Source organism: Hemitrygon akajei, chromosome 11 (assembly GCF_048418815.1).
Source record: "Hemitrygon akajei chromosome 11, sHemAka1.3, whole genome shotgun sequence".
NCBI classification, from domain to species: domain Eukaryota; kingdom Metazoa; phylum Chordata; class Chondrichthyes; order Myliobatiformes; family Dasyatidae; genus Hemitrygon; species Hemitrygon akajei.
In genome coordinates, this window is record NC_133134.1 from 164,352,616 (window position 1) to 164,367,267 (window position 14,652).

At 44.6% G+C, this 14,652-nt stretch overlaps 1 protein-coding gene across 1 annotated transcript in view; it reads left to right on the top strand.

Annotated features, from left to right (window-relative positions):
* rem1 (RAS (RAD and GEM)-like GTP-binding 1) overlaps positions 1–14,652 on the top strand; it is a 54,524-nt gene that overhangs the window by 25,395 nt on the left and 14,477 nt on the right. The window contains exon 3 of the mRNA XM_073062148.1: positions 7,442–7,518. Coding sequence (XP_072918249.1) covers positions 7,442–7,518 — 77 coding nt within the window. The remainder of the gene's footprint in view (positions 1–7,441; positions 7,519–14,652) is intronic.

The following is a 14,652-nucleotide window of genomic DNA, read 5'->3' on the forward strand; positions in this document are numbered from 1 at the left end:
AATGCAGGGAGACCTATCAGGCCCGAGATAGCTCGCTCTGGATGCCAAAAATAGAGGCAGAATTCCATCCACAGCACCAGCACGGGTCCAGATGATGAGTTAAGAAGTATTTTTAAACAAAAGCTAAAGATACCCGGAGGTTATCCCAGCCACCAGCCATGTTAAGCTTTGACTTACAGCCTGAAGCATGCAACTTAGTCACTGGTTGTAATTAAACCCAAGTTCAAGGCCAATTTAGCAACTGCCTCTCCCCACTGTTGCATCAGCAGTTACCCTGCCCATGGAGAGCTTGAGAAATCCTCTCGTGCTGGTGGCTCAGCAACGTTCTATTTGTGGCCTGCTTGCTCCAGTAGGTTTGGGACGGCTAGGATGGGATGCCATGGCTTTCTTCTCTGGGGATTGTTGTGCATGTTCCGTGCTTTCGCTTGCTGTTGTCCTGTCGTTCGTTCATTAGGTGTGGTGTCATATGACGTGGGTGATCATGGTCTTTCCATGACCATGATTGCTCTTGGCACATTCTTCTCAAGAAGTGGTTTGCTATTGCCCTCTTCTGGGCAGTATCTTTACAAGGCGGGTGACCCCGGCCATTATCAATACTCTTCAGAGATTGTCTGCCTGGTGTCAGTGGTCGCATAACCAGGACTTGTGATATACAACACTTGCCCATACAACCGTCCGCCACCTGCTCCCACGGCTTTATGTGACCCTGATCCAGGGGCTAAGCAGGTGCTACACCTTTCCCAAGGGTGACCTGCAGGCTAGCAGAGGGAAGGAGCGCCTTACACCTCCTTTGGTAGAAGCGTATCTCCAGCTCATCAGTTTTTATAGTTTCAGAACAAAAAGCATAAGAATGGGAATCTTAGCGAAAGAAAATAGTTGTTTTATTTGAATTGATGTGTCAGTGCAAGAAATGTCACAGCAATGAAAGGTTCAAAGTTCAAAGCAAATTGAATTTTGTGCAACTTCTAAATACCATCATGGCTTTGAGCTAACTTTCTGTCTTAAGCTACTGTGACTTTTTTTTAAATCTTTTTAAGGTGCTTGGAGATAGGTACTGAGGGGATGTGGGGGTAAGTTTTCAGAGAGTGGTGGGTGCCGGCAGTGGTGGTGGGAGCGGATAGAAAAATAGAGGGCTATGCGCTAGGGAAATTCTAGATAGTCTCTGGAGTAGGTAACCTAGTCGTCGCAACATTGTGGGCCAAAGGGCCTGTAACGTACTGTAGATTTCTATGTTCTATAATACCAGGAGACTTACTCATGGGTCATTGTGGGAGCTGGTTAATCACTTCAATGTCAACAGTGGTGTTACGGTTAAGTAGTTCCTGAAACTGTCCCTTTCATTGAGAATTGATGGCATCATTGTCCTTTAGCAGCCTTTGTCCATCTTTGGAGCGAAGGGGGTTTGGGCCATTGATGCACCATCAATAACTCTCGGAAACATGAGGCGAGAGATGGGCTTTTATTAGCTGGAAGAGAGCACTATCAGCAGCAAGAGACCACCACACAACATCCTGGAGACTGAGGAAGGGGCTGTGCCTCCAATCACCTTTATACAGGGGTCTGTGGGAGGAGCCACAAGAGCAGTCAGCGGGGGGGGGGGGGGGGGGGGGGGTGTCCAGACAGGTATATGTAGTTCACCACAGCCATACACTGACTTGGTGGCAATAAGGAAACCCCTGACATCACTAGTCAGCAAGCTGCTGTATTTCTAGGCCCCCCTCAGTCCACCACTGACTCTGACTCTACACCGGACTACGGCCTCAGCTTTGGAGTGGGCTTCCCTTTTTACCTTGCAGTTGGTGTCCTTCAGCCAGGCACAGAACCTTTTCCTTTCGTTGTTGACTAGCTCTTCCATTTCATTGTTATCTTCATCAAACCAATCTTTGTTTTTCCCGGTCTTGCATCCAGTGATGTTTTTACACGTGTCAGTGATGTTGGTCATGCGTGCTTCAACGTCCTCTGGTTACTGCTTTGGGAGTCTTTCAGAAAGGAACCTGGAGATGTCCTACCTTTGCTGTCTTTTCAGCTCTGGATGTTGAACCTGGGGCAGTCAGCTTCTTTTGCACTCTACTCTTCCTCGTGATTTTGATGGTCATTTGTGAGCGAATAAGCCGATAGTCTGTCTGGCCATCATTGTGTTGCGAGTACTCATGTTGCAAACCTACATGAGCCTGAAAGCTGTTTATAAAAAAAATACTTTAGAGATACAGCACAGTAACAGGCCCTTTGGGGCGAACGAGCCCACACTGCCCAATTGTACCCGTGTGATTAATTAACCTACTGACCCATATGTCTTTCAAATAAATGATTCCTCAGAGCTCAAAAAAAAGTGGTGGAGAGGCCTTTGAGTTCCTGAGATCCCGAGAGTAATACCGTCTTGAGTTTAGCCATCTGGCACTTAATTCCTGGTGGGGTCTCCCAAGGGGGTAGAGTCAAGGGGGAGGTTCCAGACAAAGTGCGATCCAACCAAGACCTCAGGGGTGGAGGTGGCGGAAGATGATGACACATCACAATGGCAGTGAGGGTGGAGGAAAACCGCAGCAGTGAAGAATCTGCAGTCGTCTTGCATTCCGCGCCACTGGGCCCTGACCCCGATCTGTCAAGGACTGTTTGGTGGCTGCCCATACATCAGTCTCCCTACATTAAACATTCTCCATTAAGGGAATCCACCCTAACATGGATCCTGGATCAGTCTCTGCTACCACCTGAAGATCCACCGATCGACATCCCTTAGGAAAACATCATATTTGACTTAATTGATCACATTACTGCCTGAGGTGTTATAAGGCATTGGTCAAGGTGCATTTAGGGTATTGTGAATTTTGGGCCCCATACCTCAGAAAGGAAGTACTGGCACTGGAAAAAGTCCAAAGGAGGTTCATGGTCTTGGAAGTGAAAGGGTTAATATTTGAGGAGCTTATGAACTCACTGGAATTTAGAAGAATGAGGTGGGATCTCATTGAAATCTACTGAATACTGAAAGGCTGAGATAGAGTGGATGTGGAGAGGATGTTTCCTTTCATAGGAGAGTCTAGGACCAGAGAACATAGCTTCAGAATAGAGGGACTTCCATTTAGAACAGAGATGAGTAATTTCTTTAGTCAGAGGGTGGTGAATCTGGAATTTATTGCCACAGACGGCTATGGAGGCCAAGTCATTATACATATTTAAAGCAGAGACGGAGAGATTCTTGATTAGTCAAAGTGTCAAGGTTATAGGGAGATAGCTGGGGACGGGGCTAAGAGGCTATAGATCAGCCATGATGGAATGATATAGCGGATTCAATGGGCCAAAGTTCCTATATCTTGTCTTTATTTCAGCTCCACTGACCCGCGATCAATTCAGCCGCTGACTGTAAGGAGTTTGTACGTTCTCCCTGTGGCCATGCGCGTTTCCTCCAGGTGCTTGGGTTTCCTCCCACATTCCAAACATGTATGACTAGTATGTTAATTGATTACAGGGGTGTAATTGAGCAGTGTGGGCTCATTGGCCAAAAGGGCCTGTTAATGTGCTGAATCTCCAAATTAAACAAGACTGATACTCCAGTGCTCCCATGAGCTGCTCTCGCCCAGCCCACAACATTCCACCATCAACTCCTGCCTGTCCTGCAGTGAAACAACATTCCATAGCAGCAATAGCAGTTAGAGTTAAACATCCAGCCAATTAACGAGGTACTTATCTATTTATTTTATGAGATATAGTGCAGAACAGATCCTCCCAGTTCTTTTGAGCCGGGCTGCCCAGCAATCCCCCGATTTAACCCTAACCTAATCATGGGACAGTTTACAATGACCAATCAAACTACCAATCGGCACGCCTTTGGACTGTGGGGGGAAACCGGAGGACCCAGAGGAAACCCACGCAGTCACGGGGAGAACGTACAAACTCCTTACAGGCAGCAGCGGGAATTGAACACGGGTTGTCTGCAATGTAAAGCGTTGTGCTAACCACTGCACTACCGTGTCACCCATCTGAATAGGTTGCTCACATTCATGTGTTTTAGATATAAGTGTCTGAAATTAGAGGCCATAAGCTTAAGGTCGGGGGGTGAGTGGTTTCCAGGAGCACCCCTCAGCCCCCTACAATCCAGCGGAATTATCTGACCTCTCCCTATACCTCAGACTCAGGAGTCCTGGCAACATCCTCGTAAATCTTTTCCGCATTCTTTCCAGCTTAATAGCATCTTTCTTCTAGCTGGGGGACTAAAACTGAACACAGTACTTCAAGTGCAATCTCACAAGTACCTTATATAATCGCAAAATAACCTCCAACTCTTATACCTAATACCCTGACTGATGAAGGCCAGCATGCTTTCACCAGCATGTCCACCTATGAATCCACTTTGAGGGAACCATGTACTTGGTCTTGAAGGTCCTTTGTTCTACAACATGTCCCTGGGCCCTGCCTTTCACTGTTAAAGTACACCTCCCACTTCTACATATGAATTAAACTCCATAATACAGCCAATCCTTGACTAAGACCATGAGACATAGGAGCATAATTAGGCCATTTGGCCTGTCGAGCCTGTTCTGCCATTTTGAGATCATGGCTGATCATCTACTATCAATACCCGGTTCCTGCCTTGTCCCCATACCCCTTGATTCCCCTATCCATAAGATACCTATCTAGCTCCTTCTTGAAAGCATCCAGAGAATTGGCCTCCACTGCCTTCCGAGGCAGTGCATTCCAGACCCCCACAACTCTCTGGGAGAAGAAGTTTTTCCTTAACTCTGTCCTAAATGACCTACCCCTTATTCTCAAACCATGCCCTCTGGTACTGGACTCTCCCAGCATCTGGAACATATTTCCTGCCTCTATCTTGTCCAATCCCTTAATAATCTTATATGTTTCAGTCAGATCCCCTCTCAATCTCCTTAATTCCAACGTGTACAAGCCCAGTCTCTCTAACCTCTCTGCATAAGACAGTCCAGACATCCCAGGAATTAACCTCGTGAATCTACACTGCACTTCCTCTACAGCCAGAATGTCCTTCCTTAACCCTGGAGACCAAAACTGTACAGGTAAAAAATACTCCAGGTATGGTCTCACCAGGACCCTGTACAAATGCAAAAGGATTTCCTTGCTCTTGTACTCAATTCCCTTTGTAATAAAGGCCAACATTCCATTAGCCTTCTTCACTGCCTGCTGCACTTGCTCATTCACCTTCAGTGACTGATGAACAAGGACTCCTAGATCTCTTTGTATTTCTCCCTTACCTAACTCTACACCATTCAGATAATAATCTGCCTTCCTGTTCTTACTCCCAAAGTGGATAACCTCACACTTATTCACATTAAATGTCATCTGCCAAGTATCTGCCCACTCACCCAGCCTATCCAAGTCACCCTGAATTCTCCTAACATCCTCATCACATGTCACACTGCCACCCAGCTTAGTATAATCAGCAAACTTGCTGATGTTATTCTCAATGCCTTCATCTAAATCGTTGATGTAAATCATAAACAGCTGTGGTCCCAATACCGAGCCCTGTGGCACCCCACTAGTCACCACCTGCCATTCCAAGAAACACCCATTCACCGTTACCCTTTGCTTTCTATCTGCCAACCAGTTTTCTATCCATGTCAATATCTTCCCCCCAATGCCATGAGCTCTGATTTTACCCACCAATCTCCTATGTGGGACCTTATCAAATGCCTTCTGAAAATCGAGGTACACTACATCCACTGGATCTCCCTTGTCTAACTTCCTGGTTACATCCTCGAAAAACTCCAATAGATTAGTCAAGCAATTCAATCAGGGGCTGATTCAATTCTTCCAGTCATCCCCACTCCCTGCCTTTTCCCCATACCCTTTGATGCCCTGGCTAATCAAGAACCTATCTATCTCTGCCTTAAATGCACCCAGTGACTTGGCCTCCACAGCTGCTCATGGCAACAAATTCCATAGATTTACCACCCTCTGACTAAAGTAATTTCTCCACGAGCATGCAGACATGGTCAAGAGGCACCTGAGGAATCCCAGACATGATCACAGGAAGAACGTATAAACTCCTTACAGACAGTGGTGGGAATTGAACCCTGATCTTACGACTAGGGCTGTAAAGCTTAACGCTAAGCACTACACTCCTGCACCACCCTAGTTTCCTTGACCGAGTTGAGTATGGATATGAGATGTTGAATGGTGCCCACAACACAGAAAAGGTAAAGAGGGACTTGTACTTCATTGACTCTGTCCCTACACTATACAGCCATTGAAGTACACCAAATGTGTAATCAATGTAGGCAGCCAATCTACACGTCCAACAAGCTCCCACAAACAACCTCGAGGTCATGGCTGATAATCTGTTTCAAAGATCTTTCCTGAGGCATAAATATTGGTTGAGGACACAGGGAAAGGGGGGGATTGGGACCAAGACAAAAAATGCCAGGCAACCTCAGAAGGTCAGACATTGTTTACGAAAGGAGAAGCAGTTAACGTTTCGAGTCAGGAACCCTCCATCAGAATGGTACAAGGGAGATACTAGCAGCTCAATAATGTAATACTATTACAGCACCAGTTGTAAGACAGGGGTTCGATTCCCACAGGTGTCTTTAAGGAGGATGTATGTTCACCCCATGACCGCATGGGTTTCCTCCCACAGTCCAATGGGTTAGTGTTAGTAAGTTGTGGACTGTGCCCAGCACAATCCTCGCTGATATATTCAACATGTGAGGCATTTCACCGTGTACTTCGATGTATATGTAACAAATAAAGCTAATCTTTTAAACAAATTGGTTGGAGTGGGGAGAGCAAAGAGCGGAACACAGCAAACTATGAAAATTAGGATCAGGTTTACTATCACTGACATGTCGTCAAATTTGTTGTCAGCAGTACAATACAATACATAATAACAACTATAAATTACAATAAAAATATATATTAAAATATAAATTAAATAAGTAGTGCAAAAAGAGAGGAAAAAGGTAGTGAGGAAGTGGTGTTGATGGGTTCAGTGTGCATTCTGAAATCTGATGGCAGAGAGGAAGAAGTTGTTCCGGAGTCACTGACTGTGTGTCTTCAGGCTGCTGTACCTCCAGCCTAATGGTAGCAATGAGAAGAGGGCACGTGATTAGGGTCCTTAATGAGGGATGCTGTCCTTTTGAAGGTGTCCTGGATGCTGGGGAGACTAGTGCCCACGATGGAGCCGGCTGAGTTTACAAAGTTCCTGCATCTTTTTCCCCTTCAGTGGGCCCTCCATACCAGATGGTGATGCAACCACTAACAAAGGATTCCCTCATTCTTTTACAGAATAACAGAACCATTTCAGTCCACCTGTGACCCATTAAAGCTTTACTTTAGTGCCATATCAAATAGCCAGCAAATATCCTGCACCCAAGTAATTTTACACTCAAAGCCTAGAGTGGGAATTGAACTGTGACTCACCGAACACCACCCTTGCTGGATTTAGTCTTGATCATTGTGTGTTGCTGCTCTCTTGCAGAGGAGACGTATGAGCGAACTCTAACAGTTGATGGAGAGGACACGACACTAATAGTGATGGACACATGGGGATCTGAGGTAACCTCTTCATTGCCGAATTCATGCATGGCATATAGTCCACACAAGAAAGACCCCAGCATGCACCACCCATCCCTAATTGCTCCGATGGAGATATACCTTCCTTAATTGTTGCTGTTTTCCTAATTTGGATGTTCCCAGGAACAGTTGGGTGGGGAGCTCCAGGATTTGGACACAGTGATAATGAAAGAACAGTGACATAATGAAATTAAATTATGAATGAAATTAATTTATTTCAGTCGGTACAAACATAACAGAAAGCATCATTTACAACGATGATTTCATAGGACAAAATTACAATAAAAAGACATAGATATTAATTAAAACAGATCAAAAGGGTGTAGGCAGAATAGACAATAGACAGTAGGTGCAGGAGTAGGTCATTCGGCCCTTCTAGCCAGCACCGCCATTCACTGTGATCATGGCTGATCATACACAATCAGTACCCCGTTCCTTCCCACTCCCCATATCCCTTGACCCCGCTATCTATAAGAGCTCTGTCTAACTCTCTCTTGAATGCATCCAGAGACGTGGCCTCCACTGCCTTCTGGGGCAGAGCATTCCACATATCCACCACTCTCTGGGTGAAAAAGTTTTTCCGCATGAAGCTACAGTTTATTACACCTACCCCTCTTACTTATACAACAACATATTTGGCGTCAATCATCACATCAAAAACAAAAAATGTCGTAATCTTTTAACACAAAATCCAATTCCAAATATCATTTATTTATATTACTCCCATTCATTTTAAATCATGTATTTTATATTTGTTCCTTAAATAATTTTTAAATAACTTTTTAAACTTATTAAGTGTGGTGCATGTTTTTAAATTCTCACTACAACTGTTCCATAGATTCACCCCTCTGACTGAAATACAATGATTTTTAACATTTGTTCTTATCCTTTCTTTTTGAAATATACACATTCCTCTCAAATCATGTTGACTTTCTCTCATTTTAAACAACTTTTGGATACTTCATGGTAGCTGTCCATTTTTTACTTTATACATAATTTGTATTATTTTAAAATCTACAATATCTCTAAATTTTAAACTGTTTAGTTGAATAGATAATGGATTGGTTGGCTCATAATAACTTGTCTTATTTACAAATCGTTTAACTTTCTTTTGGAGTAGAAAAATCATTGGAGTATCTTGGAGTAGAAAAATACACATAGTGGCCACTTTATTAGGTATACCTGTACACCTCATTAATGCAAGTATTGATTCAGCCAATCATGTGGCAGCAACTCAATACATAAAAACATGCAGACATGGTCAAGAGGTTCAGCTTTTGTTCAGACCAAACATCAAAATGGGGAAGAAATGTGATCTAAGTGACTTTGATTATTGGAATGATTGTTGGTGCCAGATGAAGTGGTTTGAGTATCTCAGAAACTGCTGATCTCCTGGGATTATCACACACAGCAGTCTCTAGAGTTTACAGAGAATGGTGCAAAAAAACCCAAAAAAAAAGCATCCAGTGAGTGGCAGTTCTGAGGGCAAAAACACCTTGTTAATGGGAGAGGTCAGAGGAGAACGGCCAGAATGGTTCAAGCTGACAGGAAGGCAACAGTAACTCAAATAACCATGTGCTACATCAGTGGCGTGCAGAAGAACATTTTTGAACGCACATGTCAAACCTTGAAGTGGATGGATTACTTCAAGAGAGAACCATGAGCATACACTCAGTGGCCACTTTATTTGATAAATAGATAGATTGATACTTTATTCATCCCCATGGGGAAATTCAACATTTTTTTCCAATGTCCCATACACTTGTTGTAGCAAAACTAATTACATACAATACTTAACTCAGTAAAAATGATATGCATCTAAATCACTCTCTCAAAAAGCATTAATAATAGCTTTTAAAAAGTTCTTAAGTAGTTTACTTAAATACATTAAATACAATCAACCCCGGCACTTTAACATATCTTACTCCTGGCGGTTGAATTGTAAAGCCTAATGGCATTGGGGAGTATTGACCTCTTCATCCTGTCTGAGGAGCATTGCATCGATAGCAACCTGTCGCTGAAACTGCTTCTCTGTCTCTGGATGGTGCTATGTAGAGGATGTTCAGGGTTTTCCATAATTGACCGTAGCCTACTCAGCGCCCTTCGCTCAGCTACCGATTTTATACTCTCCAGTACTTTGCCCACGACAGAGCCTGCCTTCCTTACCAGCTTATTAAGATAATTAACAAAGTGGCACTGACGGACTTGGAGGGGAACCTGAGGGCAGTGGTGTATCCATGCAACTCTCCTACCTAGTGGTGGTGACCACACGCTAAGCGGTTCTGTCAGCAGCCTGGGTCAGTAACTACAGTGCTTTGCATAGGTAGTCACGTTGAAGCCACCCTAATCCATGTAGCACAGCTGCTAACTCAATGCCAATACAGCTTGGGGCATTTCAGAGCTCAATTCCAGCACTGCCTGTAAGGAATTTGTACGTTGTCCCCATGACCACGTGAGCTTCCTCCGGATGCTCCGGTTTCCAACCTCATTCCAAAGGCGTACTGGTTAGTTAACCTTTGACGAACCAGATGTACTGGTTAATTAATCTTTGGTAAATTGTCCTAGGGTGGGGGAGGTGGGTTGCTGGATGTGTGGCTCGGTGGGCTCGGTCTGCGCTGTGTCTCTAAAATTTAAAAAGAAATTAAAACAATAACCCAGTAGTGGAGAGAAATGTTTAAACGTTAAGAAAGTTCCAGATGTGCGGCAACAAAGACTACGTGCATGGGAGCATTTCGGTTACTGCGCGGCCATGTGGCTTAGAGAGAACCAGCCTCTTCCCACGTGAGTGAAAGACTGGAGGGTCCCTGATGTTTGTGGAGGTAGATCAGTGTGGATCTGTGCAATTCATTGCCACAGACGGCTGTGCAGGGTAAGTCATTCGATACACTTAAAGTGGAGGTTGATAGGTTCTTGATCAATCAGGACGTTCAAAGGTTGCAGGCTCCCGATGAAGAGTCTCGGCCCGGAACTTCGATTGTTTACTCCTTTCCATTGATGCTGCCCGGCTTGCTGAGTTCCTCCAGCATTTTGTGTGTGTTCCAAAGGTTACAGGGAGAAGGCAGGAGGGATAATATATCAGCCATGATAGAATGGCTGAGCTGACTTGATTGTCAGAATGACCTAATTCTGCTCCAGAATCTTAAATTAATGTGTAAGATGAGGCTCCAATGAAGTATCATGTCCTGGGTGTTTTCAATCTTCCTGAGACAAATGGATATAATTCCATTACACAATACTGCAGTAGTTAGTGCATTGCTTTATAGTCCCAGCTGTAAGACCAGAGGTCCAATTCCCACCGCTGTCTGTAAGGGGTTCGCACATTCTCTCTGTGGCTGTCTGGTGACCCAGCTCCCTCACATATTCCAACGACACACAGTTGAGGTTCGCGAGTTGTGGACCTGCTACACTGGTGCTGGAACCATGGCAACACCTACGGGCTGCCCCAGCACAATACTCGCTGATTTGATTTGATGCATTTCACCGTACATTTCATTGTACATGTGACAAATATAGCCAATCTTTCATGCTATTCGTTAAAACCTCTCTCACAATTTGACTGGATGTTCCTCCACCGTGGTTGCTACTTTCTCCTGTCTATATCTCTGTCGAAGAGGGGAGTCTTTCAAAGCCCTTTATCAGAGCTATTCTCACTTGTGGATAGCTGAGGCTCTACAGACAAGGCACACTGAGTAACTCTCCCATTTTACCCTTCACTTACCTGACCATCTCCCCTTGCACTTCCCACCAGTCCATAAGACATCAGAGCAGGATTAGGCCATTCGGCCCATCAGGTCTTCTCCACCATTTCACCATGGCTGATCCATTTCCCTCTCATCACATGTCTTCTCCCCATAACCTTTCACGCCCTGACTAATCAAGGCCCTAACGACCCTGGACATTCGCTCTTCTCCCGCTCCCAATAGGGACAAGATGCAAGCGCCTAAAGGCACATTTCACCAGGCTCTAGAACACTTCTATCTTGCTGTTATAAGCCTATTGAACAGTCTCCTAGTCCAATAAGATGGAATCCTGACCTCATAATCTGCCTTGCTGGAGCTTGTTGTTTGCCGGTGCTGCACTTTCTCTGTAGGTGGAACACTGGCATTTGTCATGACATTTGTTTGTTTATTTTAATTAGTGATGCAGTGTGGAGTAGGCCCTTCTGCCCCTTTGAGCCACACTGCCCCCAGCAACCCCCAACAAACCAGGTTAACCCTAAACAAGTCACGGGGCAATCTACAATAGGCAATTAATATACCTGGCATGACTTTGGACTGTGGGAGGAAACCAGAAGGCCAGGGATAAACCCATGCATTTCACCATGAAGATGTACAGAGACTCCTTACAGAATCGCACCGGAATTGAACTTTGAAATCCAGAATGTCCTGAGACATAACAGTGTTGTGCTAACCGCTATGCTTCCATAGCTCCCTTGTTTGGTGGCAGCAGTACATTAAAAAATCTATAAATTACAACGATAAATTATATATAATATATAAATGGTATATAATAATAATTAATTAAGTAATGCAAAAAGGGAACAAAAATAAAGTAGTAAGGTAGCGTTCGTGGGTTCAATATCCATTCAGGAATTTGATGACAAAAGGGAAGAAGCTGTTCCTGAATCGCTGAGTGTGTGCCTTCAGGCTCCTGTACCTCCTACCTGATGGTAGCAATGAGAAGAGGTCATGTCCTGGGTGATGGGGATCCTTAACATTGGATGCTGCCTTTCCGAGGCATTGCCTTTTGAAGATGTCCTCGGTGCTGGGGAGGCGAGTGCCCGTGATTGAGCTGGCTGAATTTACAACTTCCTGCAGCTTTTTCCAATCCCGTGCAGCGGCCCCTCCGTACTAGACGGTGATGCAACCAGTTAGAATGCTCTCTACAGTTTATGTAGGAATTTGCGAGTGTCTGTGGTGACATTAAAATTCTCTTCAGCCCTAATGAAATATAGCCGCTGTCATAAACAAGGGAAAAGCTGCAACTGCTGGAAATCAAAGCAACACACACAAAATGCAGGAGGAACTCGGCAGGCCAGGCAGCATCTCTGGAAAAGTACAGTCAGCGCTTCGTGCCGCTGTCATTCCTGTTTTGTAATTGCATCAATATGTTGGGGGCAAGATAGATCTTCAGAGATGTTGACATCCAGAAACTTGAAGCAGCTCACTCTTCCCACTGCTGACCCCTCGATGAGGACTGGTGTGTGTGTTTCCTCGACTTCCCCTTCCTGAAGTCCACAATCAATTCCTTGGTTTTACTGATGTTGAGTGCAAGGTCACTTAGGGCAAAATAGAGAAAATAATAGAACCTATGAAAAACCATACAGAATCAGGTTTAGTATCACCGGCATGTGACATCAAATCCGTTAACTTAGCAGCAGCAGTTCAATGATACACATAATCTGGAAGATAAAAAGATAATAAATAAACAAATAAATCAATTACATATATTGAATAGATGAAGAAATGCAAAAACAGAAATATTGTATATTAAAAAAAGTGAGGTAGTGTCCAAGGGTTCATTGTCCATTTAGAAATTGGATGGCAGAGGGGAAGAAGCTGTTCCTGAATTGTTGACTGTGTGTCCTCAGGCTTCTGTACCTCCTACCTGATGGTAACAGTGAGATAAGGGCATGCCCTGGGTGCTGGAGGTCCTTCATAATGGATGCTGCCTTTCTGAGACACCGCTACTTGAAGATGTCCCGGGTACTTTGTAGGCTAGTACCCAAGATGGAGCCGACTAAATTTACAATCTTCTGCAGCTTCATTTGGTCCTGTGCAGTAGCCCCTCCATATCAGACAGTGATGCAGCCTGTCAGAATGCTCTCCACAGTACAACTATAGAAGTTTTTGAGTGTATTTGTTGACATGCCAGATCTCTTCAAACTCCTAATAAAGTATAGCTGCTGTCTTGCCTTCTTTATAACTACATCAATATGTTGGGACCAGGTTAGATCCTCAGCGATCTTAACACCCAGGAACTTGAAGCTGCTCACTCTCTCCACTTCTGATCCCTCTATGAGGATTGGTATGTATTCCTTTGTCTTACCCTTCCTGAAGTCCACAATCAGCTCTTCTGTCTTACTGACGTTGAGTGCCAGGTTGTTGCTGTGACACCACTCCACTAGTTGGCATACCTCACTCCTGTATGCCCTCTTGTCACCACCTGAGATTCTACCAACAATGGATGCATCATCAGCAAATTTATAGATGGTATTTGAGCTATGCCTAGACACACAGTCATGTGTATACAGAGAGTAGAGCAAAGGGCTAAGCACACACCCCTGAGGTGCACCAGTGTTGATCGTCAGTGAGGAGGAGATGTTGTCACCAATCCGCACAGACTGTGGCCTTCAGGTTAGGAAGTTGAGGATCCAATTGCAGAGGGAGGTACAGAGGCCCAGGTTCTGCAACTTCTCAATCAGGATTGTGGGAATGATGGTGTTAAATGCTGAACTATAGTCGATGAACAGCATCCTGACGTAGGTGTTTGTGTTGTCCAGCTGGTCTAAAGCCGTGTGGAGAGCCACTAAGATTGCATCTGCCGTTGACCTATTGTGGCGATGGGCAAATTGCAATGGGCCCAGGTCCTTGCTGAGGCAGGAGTTCAGTCTAGTCATGACCAACCTCTCAAAGCATTTCATCACTGATGATGTGAGTGCTACCGGGCGATAGTCATTATGGCAGCCCATATTATTCTTCTTGGGCACTGGTATGATTGTTGCCGTTTTGAAGCAAGTGGGAACTTCCACCCGTAGCAGTGAGAGGTTGAAAATGTCCTTGAATACTCCCGCTAGTTGGTTGGCACAGGTTTTCAGAGCCTTACTAGTTACTCCATCGGGGCCTTTCCCTTTAAAGACAGTCTAGCATTGGGATCACAGGGTCATCAGGTGCAGCAGGAATCTTCACAGCTGAAGTTGTGTTCTCCCTTTCAATCCGTACATACAAGGTGCTGAGTTCATCTGGTAGTGAAGTATTGCTGCTATTCATGCTATTGGGTTTCGCTTTGTAGGAAATAATGTCTTGCAGATCCTGCCAGAGTTGCCTTACATCCAATGTTGCCTCCAACCTCATTCAAAATTGTCTCTTCACCCTTGAAATAGCCCTCCGCAAATCA